Here is a 17,236-nt window from a genome sequence, read left to right as displayed (position 1 = left end):
AAAACATTTTCAACATCATACATTCACACCTTTAAGAGACTCAACAAAAGAGAAATCATAAGATATAAAAAAAAATCATAAGATACAATGATCATCATAAAAAAAAAACTTAATTACTAACTAGAAAATCTCTAACATAATTTTTGAACATACCAAACGAGTGGCAGCTTTGTTCAGACACAGGGAGCGTGTTCCAAATCCTGTTGCAAGTTGTCAAAGGGTTGAAATCAGACCTCACTGATGAAGTATGAAGAATCTGTAAACTGCTGGAAGTGCGGAGGTGATAATTCGATTGATCAGGAACACAAGATATATTATTACATAGAGCAGCAGGAAGATGACCGTGTAACTGTAAAAAGATGAAAGAAGAACAAGAAAGAAAATAGAGAGATTTAAAATCAAGCAAGGGTTTAAGTGAAGATCGATTAGTTTCCTTAATAAGAGTCCTTGCTTAACCATAAATTTTTGACCATCAAAGAAAAGGGAAAAGTTGACATCCAAATAACAGAACAATATGAAACATAAAACTGAACTAGGCTACAGAACAAGATTCTAAGAATCGACCCTGAAAATATGTGTTTGAGCTTTCTAAGGATTCCGAGGCTCCTGGAGACTCATTTTGATCAGGTCGATATGATGCTTGAAGGAAAGATTTTCGTCAAGAAAGATGCCTAATAATCAAACGTAACAATCCCTAGGTCTAATTAGAGAACCTCTTGATACGTGTATTTCATTTAAGTCAGGGAAAGCCTTTGAAACTCTGGAGAAAATGAGAAAAAATGACTTCCCGACATTTAAGGCAAGATAATTTACATCAAATCATTGGATAACTCCTTCAAAAAGGGCATTTATCTTTGAACGAAGATCAGACTCAGTTCTACCAGCTGTGCCAAAAGTACTGTCATCAGCAAAAGCAATAAGTGCATCCGGTAAGGACGAACTCCTGTCACAACTAGTGACGGATGCTTGTTGACAAAGACGACACCAAATGGTAGGTTTAAAATTTTTAACCGCATTAATAAGGTCATTGACGTAGATTAAAAAGAGTATCGGCCCAATAACAGATCCTTGTGGAACGCCAAACTCTATTCCCGAAGGGTTAAAAAATTGCGGATCAACCGAGATGACTCGACCAGATAAATATTATAGAAACCAGGAATAAACATTCCCTCTTATACCAATATGGGACAGTTTCCAAAGAAGAATCTTGTCTGTTAATGAGTCGAATGCTTTTCGTACATCGAGAAAAACAGCAGCAGGTATCAGACCAGAGTCAAGAACTGAATGTAAATAATTCAAAAGAGTTGCGCATACAAGCTCAGTTGAGTGCTTCGCCCTAAAACCAAACTAAAAATCATAAAAAAAGTGTTTAGAATTAAGAAAATTAAGAAGTCGAAAAAGCATAGCTTTTTCAAATATTTTACTAAACACTGATAAAAGGGATATGGGACGATAATTTGCAGGATCATTCCTTGATCCACCTTTAAAAAGAATTGTAACGCGAGCACGCTTTAAAGCACTTGGAAAAACACAATTTTCAAAGAAAAGATTGATAAGTCTCGTGAGGGCAGAAATGAGGACAGGAAGAATGAACTTTACAACCTTAGTCGGAACACGGTCTGGGCAAGAAGATGAAGAACCCCTCAAACCAATGATGATTCTGGCTATTTCAGCTTCAGAGGCAGGTTCCAATGCCATTGATGTAGAACAAGGCGGTCCAAGATAAGACCTAAAATCAGGTAGAGAAGAAGAAGGACTTACAGAAGAGGCTGTAGTTTTGCCGATATTAGCAAAATAGGAAGTAAACGCATCTTGAACTTTTAGCTCACCCTCTACATTTTTGCCTTCCTTCACAATACTTGAAGGGGCAGAAGGAGGCAGAGAAGATGGCCTGATAACAGATTTGATTACTTGCCATGTCTTCCTAGTGTCTTTACCACACGCAGAGAATTTTCTGTAATAAAATAACAATTTGGCATTTCGACAAAGCGAATTGTAAACTCTTCTATAAGCTTTGAAAAGTTGAAGTCGAGAATCACGATAAGATGGCTTAGAGGACCTGTAAGCCTTCCAAAGATTATTTTTCTTCCTCCAATTTCTAAGGAGTTCCGGAGTCATCCAAGGATTCAAAGAGGTTGTTCTTTTCGATGCCGGATTCGACTGGGGCGCAACACATGTATCCAAGGTAACTTCTTTCACAGAATCATGAAAATAATAAAACAAAGAACCTAAATCAGATTCATTTTCAGAAATACTCCACAAACAACCCGTCAACGGTGACCTAAGAAGATGCAAATCCTGATCATTAAATTTTAAAGAGGAAAAACCAGCTCCTTGGTTCCTCCTTGGCAACGCATCGGAAAAATAATACTTGAAAAAAACAGAAAAATGGTCTGAGATATCACTCGTCATTAAAAAATTTTGCACCAAGGTCAACGATGAAAAAATATTGTCAAGCAAAGAAGCAGTTGTGCTAGTAATGCGAGTTGGAATGCATGCAGAAGGTATTGTTCCACAAGCAAGCATTGTTGAAAGAAAATCCAAGGACGAGGATGACCTCCGGTCACACAAATTAAGGTTGAAGTCGCCCATAACGACAAGTTCACATGAATGAAGTTGGATTGTTTCCAAAACCTCATCAAGAATTTGAAGGAAAGAGGGAACAGATCTACTAGGAGACCAGTATATATTACCAACAATCAAAGTTTTAGCTTTGGTTTTAATCTCAACAAAGATAGATTCAAAAATTCCTTCTTCATTTCTTGACAGGTCACGTCTAACAGAGTACTGAAGACATTCCGAAACTTAAACAGCAAGGCCACCTCTTACCATCCTACTTCGATTTAAACATTCCATCTTGTACCCAAAGAGATGCAATAGGGATTCATTTTTCGAATCAAGGAAAGTCTCACAAAGACCAATAAAATCAGTGTGGCCACTACGCACTATTTTTTTCAACTCATCAAATGAAGAAAAAAGGCCTTGTACATTAAGCTGAAGCACAGAGAAACTACCATCTCGTTTGGATACTCGACCTAAATCCAATACATATTTACTACTAACTGAAAAATGGGGATTTGATGGTCATTTATTAGACTGACCTACTGAATTATTAATCAAACTAAGAAAATCTATTGTATTATTTTCAAATTGAAGCAGTCGCTCACCCATGGAGGATATGTCACCCGAACTAGAGTCAAACAAAATCAAACTCAAAGAAATAAACTAATAAAGTCAAAACAATTAAATCTGAAATAAGGAATAGTGGATAGGGAAAAAAACACCAAAAATACATAAAGAAGGAAAAAAAGCAGGGACACAAAGGGACAAAAAAAATGAAAATTAAGTAGAGGCAGAAGAATAAAAAAAAAGAAAAAACGAAAAAAAAGAAAAAACGAAAACAAAAAACAAACAAACAAATCATAACTTCTAATGCAACCAGCAATAGACCTTATTTTCTTTATTGCTGACCCTACACTAGGCTTTGCCCATGTATGGCCCTAATCCGACCATGCATTATGCTGACCGTTCTTGTCCTTAGCCGCATTCAAAATGTTCCGGCGACGCTTTGTTAGGAACTCTGATATACGAATACCAGTAGATTCAAGTCTAGCTTTTGCTTTAAACACTTTTCGGCCTGTATCTTTGCTATAAAATTTAACAATGATCGGATCAACTCTAGTAGAACGTTCTTCAGTCTGTGGGGTCTGATTATTCAGGCGGAAACGGTACACATTGATCAGATCAGAAGGCGAGAGTTCAGTCAGAGACATTTTGCTGTTCAGAATTTGAAGTATTGCCGTGCGACTTTCCACACTGGGTAACTGTTTGGCCCCATGACACACAAGGCTGTCGAATAGGGACTCCTGATCAAAATCATCCAGGTTTGTTTCAATTCGAATGATTCTGTCCTCGAGATTCTCAATTTGAGTTCTCAGACCCTTTAAAGCAATTCATGCCAGAGTAGTTAATTTAACTCTATTTTCGCAAACTTCAGATTAAACTCGAGTGTGATTGCATCATAAACCTGGCTGATTATTAGTTCAGCAGGCTCTTTCATTGACCTTGCATCATTAAATTTTTCAGTCACTTTCTGAGGTATATTGTCAAGCAAATCACTTTCTGTCTTCTCTAGCTGGGCTTCAGTAGCAACTAATTGCTCATAAATTTGGGCAACGCTGGAAGAAACCAAGGTGGACATAACTTTACCTCTAGCTTTCAGGGCTAAAAATGTCTGCGAAAGAGTCTGGTAAATTTCAGGAGTATTTGAAAGCTCGGCAAATACTTTTTTAACAGCAGGCGTGGATGAATCAGTCGTTTTATGGTCATATTTTTGAAGATTCGCATCAATGTGCCTGAATTCATCGTGACTTCCCTAGCAAAAAAGATGTATGTAGGCTTCCCTTTTGAGTCCTTACCAGGCTGAATAACTCTTACTGGCCAAAGAGGATAGTTCTTGAATTTAACCAGCGCAAAATCAAACTGCTTGAAAAGCTGCATAATTATTAAAAATCTGATTAAAATGAGCCGATAAACAAGACAAAAAGACTTATCTTTTAGTGAGGGCCGAGCCTCAGTAGTGTCTTATATGAAGGTTTCAATTACCCATGGAATTACACAAGAAATTACAGTACAGTTTGACGTACACATTTTAAAAAGCGAGCAAACCTTTACCTATAAAGTGGTCAAACACGTTTTGACAGTATAATTGAGATTATATAACGCAACCAGACTGGTTTTTGCTATTGATATCAATTACACATGGAATTACACAAGAATATACACTACAGTTTGACGTGCACATTGCAAAAAGTTATCAAAACTTTTATACCTATAAAGTGAACAAACACTTTATGGAACTATGGTTGAGAATGTATAACGCAGGCAGATGGGTGCTGTGCTGTGGCAGGAATTGCTTGCGAAAAACCCAAATGAATGACTTGAAATGAAATTTTTAACAAGAAATCTCTGAAAAGTGTTTTGGGGAGATGGGGCGATGACAGAAGCGTGGGTTTTTCACAAGCAATTCGTGCCACAGTACAGAACTATAACTAATCTAAGACACGCTTGTGTCATCGCCCCATCCCCCCAAAAACACTTTTCAGACATTTCTCGTTAAAATTTTTATTTCAAGTCATTCATTTGGGTTTTTCGCAAGTAATTCGTGCCACAGTACAGCACTATAACTAGTCTAAGACATCCACTCTGTCATCGCCCCATCTCCCCAAAAAAGAATCTTCTCGTTAAAAAATTTTATTTCAAGTAATTCATTTGGGTTTATCACAAGCAATTCGTGCCACAGCACAGCACTATAACTACTCTAAGACATGCTTCTGTCATCGCCCCATCTCCCCAAAATCACTTTTCAGAGATTTCTCGTTAAATATTTTTTCAAGTCATTCATTTGGGTTTTTCACAAGCAATTCGTGCCACAGTACAGCACTATAACTACTCCAAGACACGCTTGTGTCATCGCCCCATCTCCCCAAAAAACACTTTTCAGACATTTCTCGTTAAAATTTTTGTTTCAAGTCATTCATTTGGGTTTTTCTCAAGCAATTCGTGCCACAGTAAAGCACTTTAACTACTCTAAGACATCCACTCTGTCATCGCCCCATCTCCCCAAACAAAAATTTTCAGACATTTCTCATTAAAAATTTTATTTAAAGTCGTTCATTTGGGTTTTTCACAAGCAATTCGTGCCACAGCAGAGCACTATAACTATTCTAAGACACACTTCTGTCATCGCCCCATCTCCCCAAAAACACTTTTCAGAGATTTGTCGTTTAATTTTTTTTTCAAGTCATTCATCTGGGTTTTTTACAAGCAATTCGTGCCACAGTACAGCACTATAACTACTCTAAGACACGCTTGTGTCATCGCCCCATCTCCCCAAAACCACTTTTCAGACATTTCTCGTTAAAATTTTTATTTTAAGTCATTCATTTGGGTTTTTCGCAAGCAATTCGTGCCACAGTACAGCACTATAACTACTCTAAGACAACCACTCTGTCATCGCCCCATCTTCCCAAAAACAATTTTCAGACATTTCTCATTAAAATTTTTATTTCAAATCATTCACTTGGGTTTTTCACAAGCAATTCGTGTCACAGTAAAGAACTATAAATACTATAAGACACGCTTCTGTCATTGCCCCATGCCCCCAAAAACACTTTTCAGACATTTCTCGTTAAAATTTTTATTTCAAGTCATTCATTTGGGTTTTTTGCAAGCAATTCGTGCCACAGTACAGCACCATAACTAGTCTAAGACATCCACTCTGTCATCACCCCATCTCCCCAAAAAATAATTTTCAGACATTTTTCGTTAAAAATTTTATTTCAAGTCTTTCATTTGGGTTTTTCACAAGCAATTCGTGCCACAGCACAGCACTATAACTACTCTAAGACACGCTTCTGTCATCACTCCATCTCCCCAAAAACACTTTTCAGAGATTTCTCGTTAAATTTTTTTTAAAGTCATTCATTTGGGTTCTTCGCAAGCAATTCATGCCACAGTACAGCACTCTCACTAGTCTAAGACATCCACTCTGTCATCCCCCCATCTCCCCTAAAACGATTGTCAGACATTTCTCGTTAAAAATTTTTTTTCAAGTCATTGATTTGGGTTTTTCACAAGAAATTCGTGCCACAGTACAGAACTATAACTACTATAAGACACGCTTCTGTCATCGCCCCATCTCCCCAGAAACATTTTTCAGACATTTCTTGTTAAAACTTTATTTTCAAGTAAATCATCAGTGTTTTCGAAAGCAAGTCATGGAAGAGTACAGCACTATAACTAGTCTAAGACATCCACTCTGTCATCGCCCCATCTCCCCAAAAACACTTTCCAGACATTTCTTGTTAAAAATTTTAAATCAAGTCATTCATTTGGGTTTTTCGCAAGCAATTATGCCACAGCACGGCACTATAACTACTCTAAGACACGCTTCTGTCATCGCCCCATCTCCCCAAAAACACTTTTCAGACATTTCTTGTTAAAACTTTATTTTCAAGTAATTCATACTGGTTTTCGAAAGCAATTCGTGTCACAGTACATCACTATAACTACCACTCCTTTTATTCGAATCCAATTACCAATCAAGTTATCGTATATAGAGTAACCTCCGCTCTCTCTGATTGGCCCTAAGAAATGATCATATAGTCCAATTCGCAAATGCTAAACCTTTTATTTTTTGCAAATAGAGTTATTTTTTTGGTAAATGATTCAATAGCATATGCTATCGATTCTAGACATGTTGCATTCCTAATCAAACTCGATGAGATGCCTTTAAGCTAGAGGTTATCAAACTCTTTGATAGGTTCCACTCACTCTCTTTGAAAAGGTTGACAATTTCTCGTTTCTGATTAAAAAAAAATAAAATAAAACACACTATGATGAAAGTGCTTCAAAAACCCATCTGGCTGCGTTATACATTCTCAACCATAGTTCCATAACGTGTTTGTTCACTTTATAGGTATAAAAGGTTTGATCGCTTTTTGCAATGTGCACGTCAAACTATAGTGTATATTCTTGTGTAATTCCATGTGTAATTGATATCAATAGGAAAAACCAGTCTGGTTGCGTTATATAATCTTAATTATACTCTCAAAACGTGTTTGACAACTTTATAGGTAAAGGTTTGCTCGCTTTTTAAAATGTGCACGTGAAACTGTACTGTATATTCTTGTGTAATTCCATGTGTAATTGAAACCTTTATATAAGACACTACTAGCCTCACTCGTGCATCCGAGTGGATTTCAAATCCAACCTGTGGGAAGTCGGCCCGCCTGCCTTTCCTGCACGGTACTGAACAGTGCACGGTAACGCACAGGCCTTAAAACTGCCAATTTTACACTAAAATAGGCCTTCGAAATAAGATAATCTAATCAAATACATTCAATAATAATCCAAAAATCCAAGTTATCAGCTATCTATACAATAAACAGCTTATCCAAACGATTTATCGTGATGCACTCAATCGCAATTGCGCAATATAACAAAGCATAAAAGTAACAAAGCAAAGCAACAAATATAAAGTCGTCATGCTTTGTATTTTTGATGGGTTGAAAAAAATTAATTAATAACAGCGTAGAGCAGAAATATTCCCTGAAATCAACAGAGATTATATATCAATTTTTACCTCCACCCCCACCCCTTTCTTAGAACTAAATATGTGTTTAACAGCAACAAGTAAAAAAACACGGAATTTACCTAACACAGTGACAATTATGTAAACTTAAGAATATGTTGTCTTTATATCCAAGAGCCGTATTCAGCACACTACGTATATAAATGAAATGAAACTTATAGTAAAACGGGATCTTTAAAACTAAAATTGAAAACTTAAGACAGTCCCAAGTTTGTTGAATTATAAGGGAAAGCCAGTGTTTATTTGTTTTGTTTTTTCCAGGGATGAATTTACCGAACCAAAAGCCCTAGAAGATAGGGAGAGGGCTCATTCAAGCCAAAAATTAAAGGTTTAAGTGACCAAATATAATGGAGGGTATCTAGTCCCCTTCCCATGCCCCTTTTCTCGTAAAGACATCTGAATGGAATTTTGAGATAGCAATTTGCTTTTATCATAATTGAAAGGTCCAATAAATATGTCTCTGGGAAAGACATAACCCCCTATAGCCCATAGCGAAAGGGTGGTAATTGTCAATTGCAATTTGTCCATTGTTTACGGATAGTATTTGTTATTGGGAAACATACGGACATTTTTCGTGGGGGAGTTTTAGGAGGGGGGAGTGATTTCCCGGGGGAAAATTTTTCAGCAGGGAGGAAATTCTCTGGGAAGAATTTGCCTAAATTTACCTACAGAATTCCTTTTATTTGTCTTTCTTTCATTTTGGATGCACAATTTTACACATGGAGAAAAAGTTACGGCGAAATTGTCCGGGGGATGTTTTCAGCGGGGATCAAATTGTCTGGCAGAATTTTTCCGTGGAAAAATGTGGGTAATGTCTACAATGGTGCTGAAGGGTGACACATCCCTTCTTATTATGTAAAAGGTTTCTGGCGCTATATTTGAATGCTTTATTGAACTGAAGTGATTTGCTTCATAATACAGCGATGTATTACCAAGGAGGGGCTGTAGATCATTGTGTAGAGAGGGGGTGGGGGATAGGATGCCTAAAAAAGTACGTTTCAATGCTCTAATTTTTTAAGCCTCATTGAGCTTTCGGATGAAAGTTGAATGCGTTTTTGGGACTTGTCTAATCCTTCTTGGTTCCACGTATATTTTTGTTTACAACTTTGATATTGATGCTAAAGAGATGGGGAGTAGTAGTGTCCTTGTGTCCTTCTCGTGACTAAGTTGATTCAGGTTATGTTTCCCAATGACAAATCCTTCATGTCTAAAATGGACAAATTAGATAGTTTAAAATTTTTCCCAGGGGGGTGTGAGTAGTATCCCCTCACTACTTTTGACAACACCTATAGCGGATTAAGACGGGATTCCGACAACACCCCTGGCAAGATTCCGAAAACACCCCTGGCAAGATTCTGATCACATTTCCTGGCTAGATTCCCGGGATTCCAGGTGTTTCAGTATTTTATATGATTAATCGGAATGTGGTGGGAATATTTAATAAGTAGCAATAATAGGAGTTACTAGTTCATGTGCAACACGGTTACAGGTGTTCTATTGAAGGGAACACAACTGGCGACACACCCTCGCGCTTTAAATTAGTCCTTAGGAAAATAGCATGGGCTTTTAAATTACAGATAGGAAAATAGCATAAAATTTTAAAGTCATCCCCTGTGACGTCAAGACATCCATAGTAGTTTCCCATAGGATTCGTGTGACATCCCTAGGAAAAACAGCATAGAATTTCCATGACACATACAAGAAAATACCATAGGATTCCTGTGACATGCCACGTTTCGAGCTGGCACACTTCCCATGACACCCCCAGGTGTTCCAATATTTCCCCTAGCAACCGCCAGTTGTATCGATTCGTAGTCATTTTTGACACATTATTTTTCCGGAAGAAGTTCCTCCCTCTAAAATAGAAGGCCGCCCCCATTTAGGGGTCTAGACGTCTCTTCCGTATTTTGCGTCCCTTGTCCAAGGACCTCTAAAAATAGGAATCCCATGCAAAGCCTTCGTGTCCTGGGGCGCAACAAATAGCTGGCAGAAAGACGACTTTCCATCAGTCCTGTTTGTATTCTAGAACGTGACACAACTCTATTAAAAAATAATGGATAATTCTCGTTATCAAGAGGTACCCTGTGTTATACCCTGTGTTATATTATTTCCTAACCCCCCCCTCCTCCAAGCCCCATCGTTCCCTCCACCACATCATGTTGTCTACACTCATTTTCAGATCATATTATCCCCTATTTACCATGTAGCAATCCCAAACCCCATCCTGAATCAGGGGAGAATTAATCTATTGAAAAGAAATTATTCTTTTTGGTAACAACGTTATTCGAGAAGAGCAGTCTTTTTTTCCTCATACCTTTAAAAGCAAAGAACACAATCCATCAAATATCTCATGTTTTGTGGTCCAAACAAAGACATCTGTTATAGACCAGGCCGCTATTTCTGTAACCCTATGGAAGGGGTGCAATGTCGACAAAATTGACGCAATAAATCTTACGGAGAATGACCTGTTTTTAATCAAATTAGGTCAGTAGTTCTAGTTTTATTTTCGCAAGTTGTGTAATAAGAAATTTGATTTCTAAGCCTAGCTTATTCCTCGCAAGTTCTACTTTTTGCTTTTCTTGGGGTAATGAGACTGGGTGAATAATTTGAGGTCAGGATTTTATATTCAATTAAATATGTGGTCGAAACAAACTTCGTACTCTAAAACTTCCAACTAAGACTGTCAACAAAATTGACGCAATAAACCTTACGGGGAATGACCTATTTTTAACCCGCTTAGGACAGTAATTCTAGTCTAGTTTTATTTTTGGCAAGTTGTGTAATAAAACATTTGATTCCTAAGCCTAGCTTATTCCTCGCAAATTCTACTTTTTTCTTTTCTTGGGGGAATGAGACTGAGTGGATAATTAAAGGTCAGGATTTTATATTCAATTAAATATGTCTCTTGTGATCTAAACAAACTACGTACTCTAAAACTTCCAACTAAGATTGTCAACAAAATTGACGCAATAAGCCTAACGTGGAATGACCTATTTTTTTTTATCAACTTAGGTCAGTCATTCTAGTTTTAATTCTTGCAAGTTGTGCAATAAAACATTTGATTTCTAAGTCTAGCCTATACCTTGCAAATTTTACTCTTTGCTTTCTCAGAAAGGGGTTAGGGGGGATGAGACGAGTGGGTAGTGTATTTCCTACTGGGTGGGTATTTCCAGGGCGCGTACCATAAAATATTCCCTTATTCATCATACACATGTTATTAGTTGAATTGTATACCTTTCTAGAGCGTCCTTAGCTTTGATATTAATTCATTAGAGAGAAAAAATCAGTCCTAGGTGGCGGGATTTTATCCGCACCCTAGATGATTAATACCTTAAGAGGGTTTCTAGACAAAATTATGCCTTCCGATAATTTGTTTATACTAAATCTTATTTCAGCTATTCTCTTCTTCTCTAGAAGAGGGTGCTATTTGCAATAAATACGGTTTTTTATACTAAATCTTGTTTTCTTTTCTACAAATTCACCACCCGACCCCCCCCCCTCCAAGTAAGAGGGCTAGGTGTTACGAAGTGACCCCAGTACAACTCGGAAGGCCTTTATTCATTAAATGTGCTGGTCCTTCCACCACCTAAAAGCCCTCAGAAGCTTCAAGACCGACATTCATTATGTATTCCACCCGTTCTCCCTTCTCCAAGGAAGATAGGGAAGTTGCCGGAGCGTCAAGACCGATGCCCAATGTCAGTGATGCTACCACCCCATCGGATCCCTCTGCTCCCTGTCATGGGTTGTCTGGGCTTTCAAGAGCTGGACAAGCTCCCGCTCATCAACCTGCAACCCCATCTAAAGCCAAGGATCCGTCTGCACAAGGCCGTGACGTTGCTGCCCCAACTGTCCAAGCCGATTTTGACTTAAATGTAAGCTCAATTATTCTTTCATAAAGATTATTTATTGTGCGATAAAAAAAAACTTACCACTTTTTTCTAGCTAATATATATTCTTTTTTTTTAAGAATAATCCATTCTGATAATTCAATCCATTACTTTACATTCTGTGTAATGACTCTAAACTTATTATTTTTATGCCTAAGCTTTTAAGATAATTTTAATTGTACACTGAAGTTTACTGTATAGATTAGTTTGCTGTTGTGAGGCTACGTATTTACTTTCTACTCCTAAATCAATATTCTTGTTTTTTATGCTTGGCTTTTGTGTTTTCAGTAAAACGCTAGTTTTCTGTATTCTTACAAACATAGGGAAAAACAGCTGATTTATTTGCATTAGTTTTATTGATTTATGTTAGCTAGGCTATGAAGTAATAAATTTTTTTTCATTTTAAGTTTCAACTTCGCTCTTTACTTCCCTCGGAAAAACTTTGTTTTTTAAAATTAATAATCGATAAGAGAGCAAAACATCCGTTATAACGTCCAAATGAAAGATCATGGTTAATTAGTAAAAAAGTAAAGAAGGTAAAAAAAAGGAAATCATCAAAGGAAGATCAGGCATTAATCAGAAAGTATTAGTTTGACCTTCAGTGCTTTTAAATGAAAACAGCAGTTAAGCTAAGAGATACGGGATTTGCTAGCCCCATGTAGATCAATCACATTAAAAGAAATAATAGAGAGAAGCGTTTGCAAGGGAATAATCCCTGGATTTTCTTTTCAGCAGACGCTAATTATCTTGTTTGTTATTAATTCATACAAGCTTATTCATTTTTAAGTTTTTGTTTTGGTACTTGTAAGTGTTTGTATGTATACTCTATTAAAATCCACTGACTAAAAAATGATAAATTATTCTGTTTGCCAGTTTTTCTGTGACTGAATCTGACTTCTTTTCCATGGAATTGGAGCCCCCATTCCTCCCGGGACTAGGACTAAAAAGTTGGGAAGCGATGAACTAAAGCGGGAGTTGGCAGCCTATGACCCGAGGGCTATCGAGTGGCTCATTTGTTAATATGAAATGGCTCAATATTAGTTGTGAAAAAAACTTAATCTAAGTAAAAATAAATCATTCAAAGTAAACACGAAACAAATATTGAAACGAAACAAAAAATGATGCTAAGAACAATATTTTAGTTTGATGACAATAGGCCGTTCTTTTGCACTAAGATCTTACATCTAAGATCTCACATCTTTCTGCAAAGATTTCCGTTCTTTCAACTCTTCTTTGTTCTAAAAGCTAACTGATGTCAGCAAAAAGTGTAAAAGACGCCATCTTTCTGCCATATAGAACAATGATGAGAGAACTTTGATGATATACTCATCATTGTTCTTCATCATTCTTCATCATTGTACTCATCATTGGCCCCTGATCAGAGCAAAATGATGAAAGGCGTTTGCAAAAGAACGCTATAAGATGTAAGACCTCAGTGCTAAGATTTCACTTTTAAGCGTTCTTTGTCAAAAGATGCAAGATCCTAGCACAAAGATGAGCAAAAGAACGGCCCTAATTTTGCTACAGTGACAGTAGGTGGAAAGTGGAATACAGTGACATCCTCATGTTAAATATTGCCATTGTTAGGCACGCGGCCCGTGCATGTCACAGTCAGTCTTGCCGCCGTCAGAGCTTTCCTGTGAAATTTCACAGGTTTTTTGTATGGTTAGATATTTCTGCCTTGAAATAGTAGAAAACAATACGTGGAGAGTTTCAAAATAACAACATATAAATAAGGTAAAAAAATAAGAATCTCTTAATTGTCCGTAAAGATAAAAAAACACGACTTTTTTCCCCAATTTTAAGGTTGCAATTTTTTCCAAAATTTGCATTTTTGCGCAATAGCGTAGTAATAAAACATAGCTGGGTTTGAATGGATTATAATTATTCAAAGGGTAAAATTATTGTTACTCGTCTGTTAAAAGAAACACACCCAAGAATAAATGAAACACACTCCAGAAGTGAAGTTAAGTTAATCCGAATGAAATATACGAAAACATGATGATGATATAATACTTTAGAAACAAAATTATGGAAACTACGATAAAGAATTATGGAAAACAGGGAGCGCAGAACGCATTATATTACATATCTAACTTGACCCCTAACCACCTCTATATACTAAATATATAATTAAAATATACGTACATTGTAGTTTTTCTCACTCAAAATAAGCAAATTTTAACCGATCCCAGAGAGGTAAACCGGTTTCTGTCAGATCTTACACAGTGTAATTCTTCAGTGTGTTTCATTTAACTGACAAGTGCCAAATTCTTTAACAGAAACCATCTCAAGTGAGCTATTTTTTGCTAGATCGAACAATTATCAACAAACCTAACTTCTACCAAATTTACTGACACAAATGGACTGATTTTATAAAATTAAAAAGCTAAACATAATTTTTTATATCTCGATCGGAAGAAACTATTTTGTTACTAGGTTAAGTCGAATCATCATTATGGGATGTCAGGAGAGGTCAGCATGTTTTTTACTCTTTTCGGCATCTGCAGTCCCCATTGGTGTTTTTTAGGTTCAAAAAACAAATCAGGCATATCTGAAAAAGAATTTTTCAGGAAAAGCCAAATTTGCTGAATGAAAACTGTTTTCACTCGGCCGACTTCGTCTGAAAAGCCACAGCGAAGACTAAGCTTTATGCCTAGGTCTAAGATAATATTGTTATCAAGAGCTAGGTTAAATGTAATAATTACCCCTTAGTTGTGAAAATTGGCGGTCTTCCATAAGATAAAGTTGGCTCCAGTCGACCGCGGCAGTTTTGGCTGCAAAAACAGACATATAGGCTCCAGCTATAAGCCATAGGAATGGTGACTTCAAGAGGTCTTTGCTGGTATACTTTGTTGATTCCTTCGATTTTTCTGTTTCTGAAAAAAAAGAATGATCTTATAATAAAGACCTTATAATTATCAACCTTAAGATTCGTTTTTTTTTCTTATTATTATTATTTCTTATGTCTGAAAAGCGACGGTAAAGATAGGCGACCATTAGACGTTCCATTAAGCATCGATAGCAGGAATCACGAAGGACTTAATTTTTGGAAAAACTGTGAACCCATTTCATACAAAGGTACTGATAATGGTCACCTTTCTAAACTCTTATTTGTTTTACCATATGCTGGATTTTATCTTTTACTATAAAACGTCCATATAACTTGCTTCTTTTCAACTGTTTTGACAGATCCCCACCTCCCAGAAATGGGCCCCTCGGAGAAGGGTTCATGTGAATACCCCTAGTCCAGTTTCAAAAATAATATTAATTTCGTAGAGGTCTTCTCTGATTTCTGCTTTTCCCCCTTGGTGATGTTTTCCCCCTCAGGCATTAATGCAGTAAAACATACAGCGGGAAATTTCCGAAAGGAAATTTCGTAGAGGTCTTCTCTGATTTCTGCTTTACCCCCTTGGTGCTGTTTTCCCTTTCAGGCATTAATGCCGTAAAATATGCAGCGGACATTGAAGCAGCAGATATCCTCTTTAGTACCAACCACATCAATGGTATCGTCAATGTCAATCAATTACATAAGAGACTCGGCAATTTATACTTCCATCAATGGGAGACCACTTAGAATTGAACTTGATAAGATCATTATGAAGGTTCTAACTTCTCTGATCAGAGAAAACGAAAGCTTGCCGATAGCAATAGAGGCCTGAGAACTATAAACACCTAATTCTCCTCAATTACATGTTAGGAAAAGCAAAAAACCTTCAAGGTGTGATCGGATTCTTATAGGAATTTCTTCAAGGATAAAAGCTCTTTTTGAATGACTGGAGTTTTCTGCCGGTCCATAGCAATTTTTTTCAGAATCATGTGGCTGTATTAAAAAGGAAGCAAACAGTTCGCAGTAACGAACTGTAAGTAAGGAGCGACTCGGCTCAATAGTAACCAAAACTCTAAAAACGGAATTCTGATAACAATAGATAAATAAAAAAAATCAGATTTTTATGCTGATTTCAAATATATAACTTTTCATCAAGTCCTACCCATCAAAAGTTAACCGCCTGAGAATATTTGCCTGATTTTCGAAAAAGGGAGAAGCACCCCTTAAAAGTCATAGAACCCTACTGTTGAGGTTTCAAGTTCCTATCTGCAAAAATGTGAAATTTTGTGTTTTTTTGCCAGAAGAAAGATCACGGATGCCTGTTTATTTGTTGTTGTTTTTTTCCAGGGTTGATCGTATCGACGCAGTGGCTCAAGGATATCGCTGGAGGTCTCATTCGAATGGAAATTAAAAGTTCAAGTGCCCTTTTTAAGTGACCCAAAAAGATGGAGAGCAACTAGGCCCCCTCCCACGCTCTTTTTTCCTAAAGTCACCCGATCACAATTTTGAGATAGCCATTTTGTTCAGCATGGTCGAAAAATTTAATAACTATGTCTTTGAGGATGATTGAATCCCCCTCAGTTCCCAGGGGAAGGGCTGCAAGTAATGGCTTTGCCCAATGTTTACATATAGTACTGGTTATTGGGAAGCATACAGACGTTTTCAGGGGGGATTTTTTCTTGTAGTGGGGTGGGGGAGGGAGTCAGGGGTTACGTGGGAGGATCTTTCCATGGATTAAGTTTTCAAGGAGGAAGGGACATTGCTAAGAAGGGGGCGCCGGATTTCCGAGCACTATTTTAAAAAACGATCAGAAATTAAATAAAAAAAAAGGTCTTCAACTGAAAGTAAGGAGCAACATCGAAAATTAAAACGAACAGAAATCATTATGCATATGATTGGGTTCGCCCCCTAGTCAATACCTCCCTCTTTACGCAAAAGTTTTTTTTAATACTTTCATAAGAGCTATTTATTCTAATTAACGGCCTTTGTGATTAAGGGGTAATTTGAACAGAATTCGAACTTTAGCGTAAAGAGCGAGGTATTGCCAAGGGAGTGAACCCCGTAATATACGTTATAAAAATATACGAATATAGAAGATTGTTACGTAAGTTAATTCGTAAGTTACGTATATTTATTACTAAAAAGAACGTTCGTAAATAAAATTAAATAACTTTCGAGAAAGCCATTTAACCAAAAAAAGTAAAATTAATATGCAAATTTTGTTTTAGTTATTCATGTACGGTGAGCCAAAATCTAAACCTGCATTAATTCAAAAATGTTCAGAGATTAAATAAAAAAAAGTTTTTTTAACTGAAAGTAAGGAGCGAAATTAAAACTTAAAACGAACAGACATTATTCTGTATA

At 36.8% G+C, this 17,236-nt stretch overlaps 1 protein-coding gene across 2 annotated transcripts in view; it reads right to left on the bottom strand.

The window, feature by feature from the left end:
• LOC148946795 (glucose-6-phosphate exchanger SLC37A4-like) overlaps positions 1–17,236 on the bottom strand; it is a 237,746-nt gene that overhangs the window by 109,085 nt on the left and 111,425 nt on the right. For both annotated transcript variants that reach the window (XM_089096608.1, XM_089096609.1), the window contains exon 6: positions 14,751–14,921. In XM_089096608.1, coding sequence (XP_088952734.1) covers positions 14,751–14,921 — 171 coding nt within the window. The remainder of the gene's footprint in view (positions 1–14,750; positions 14,922–17,236) is intronic.

This window comes from Artemia sp. Qi Xiang Cuo, chromosome 11 (genome assembly GCF_049724085.1).
Source record: "Artemia sp. Qi Xiang Cuo chromosome 11, ASM4972408v1, whole genome shotgun sequence".
Taxonomy (NCBI): Eukaryota; Metazoa; Arthropoda; class Branchiopoda; order Anostraca; family Artemiidae; genus Artemia; species Artemia sp. Qi Xiang Cuo.
Note: the sequence above shows the minus strand (reverse complement) of the source record. Positions and strands in the feature narration are given on the sequence as shown.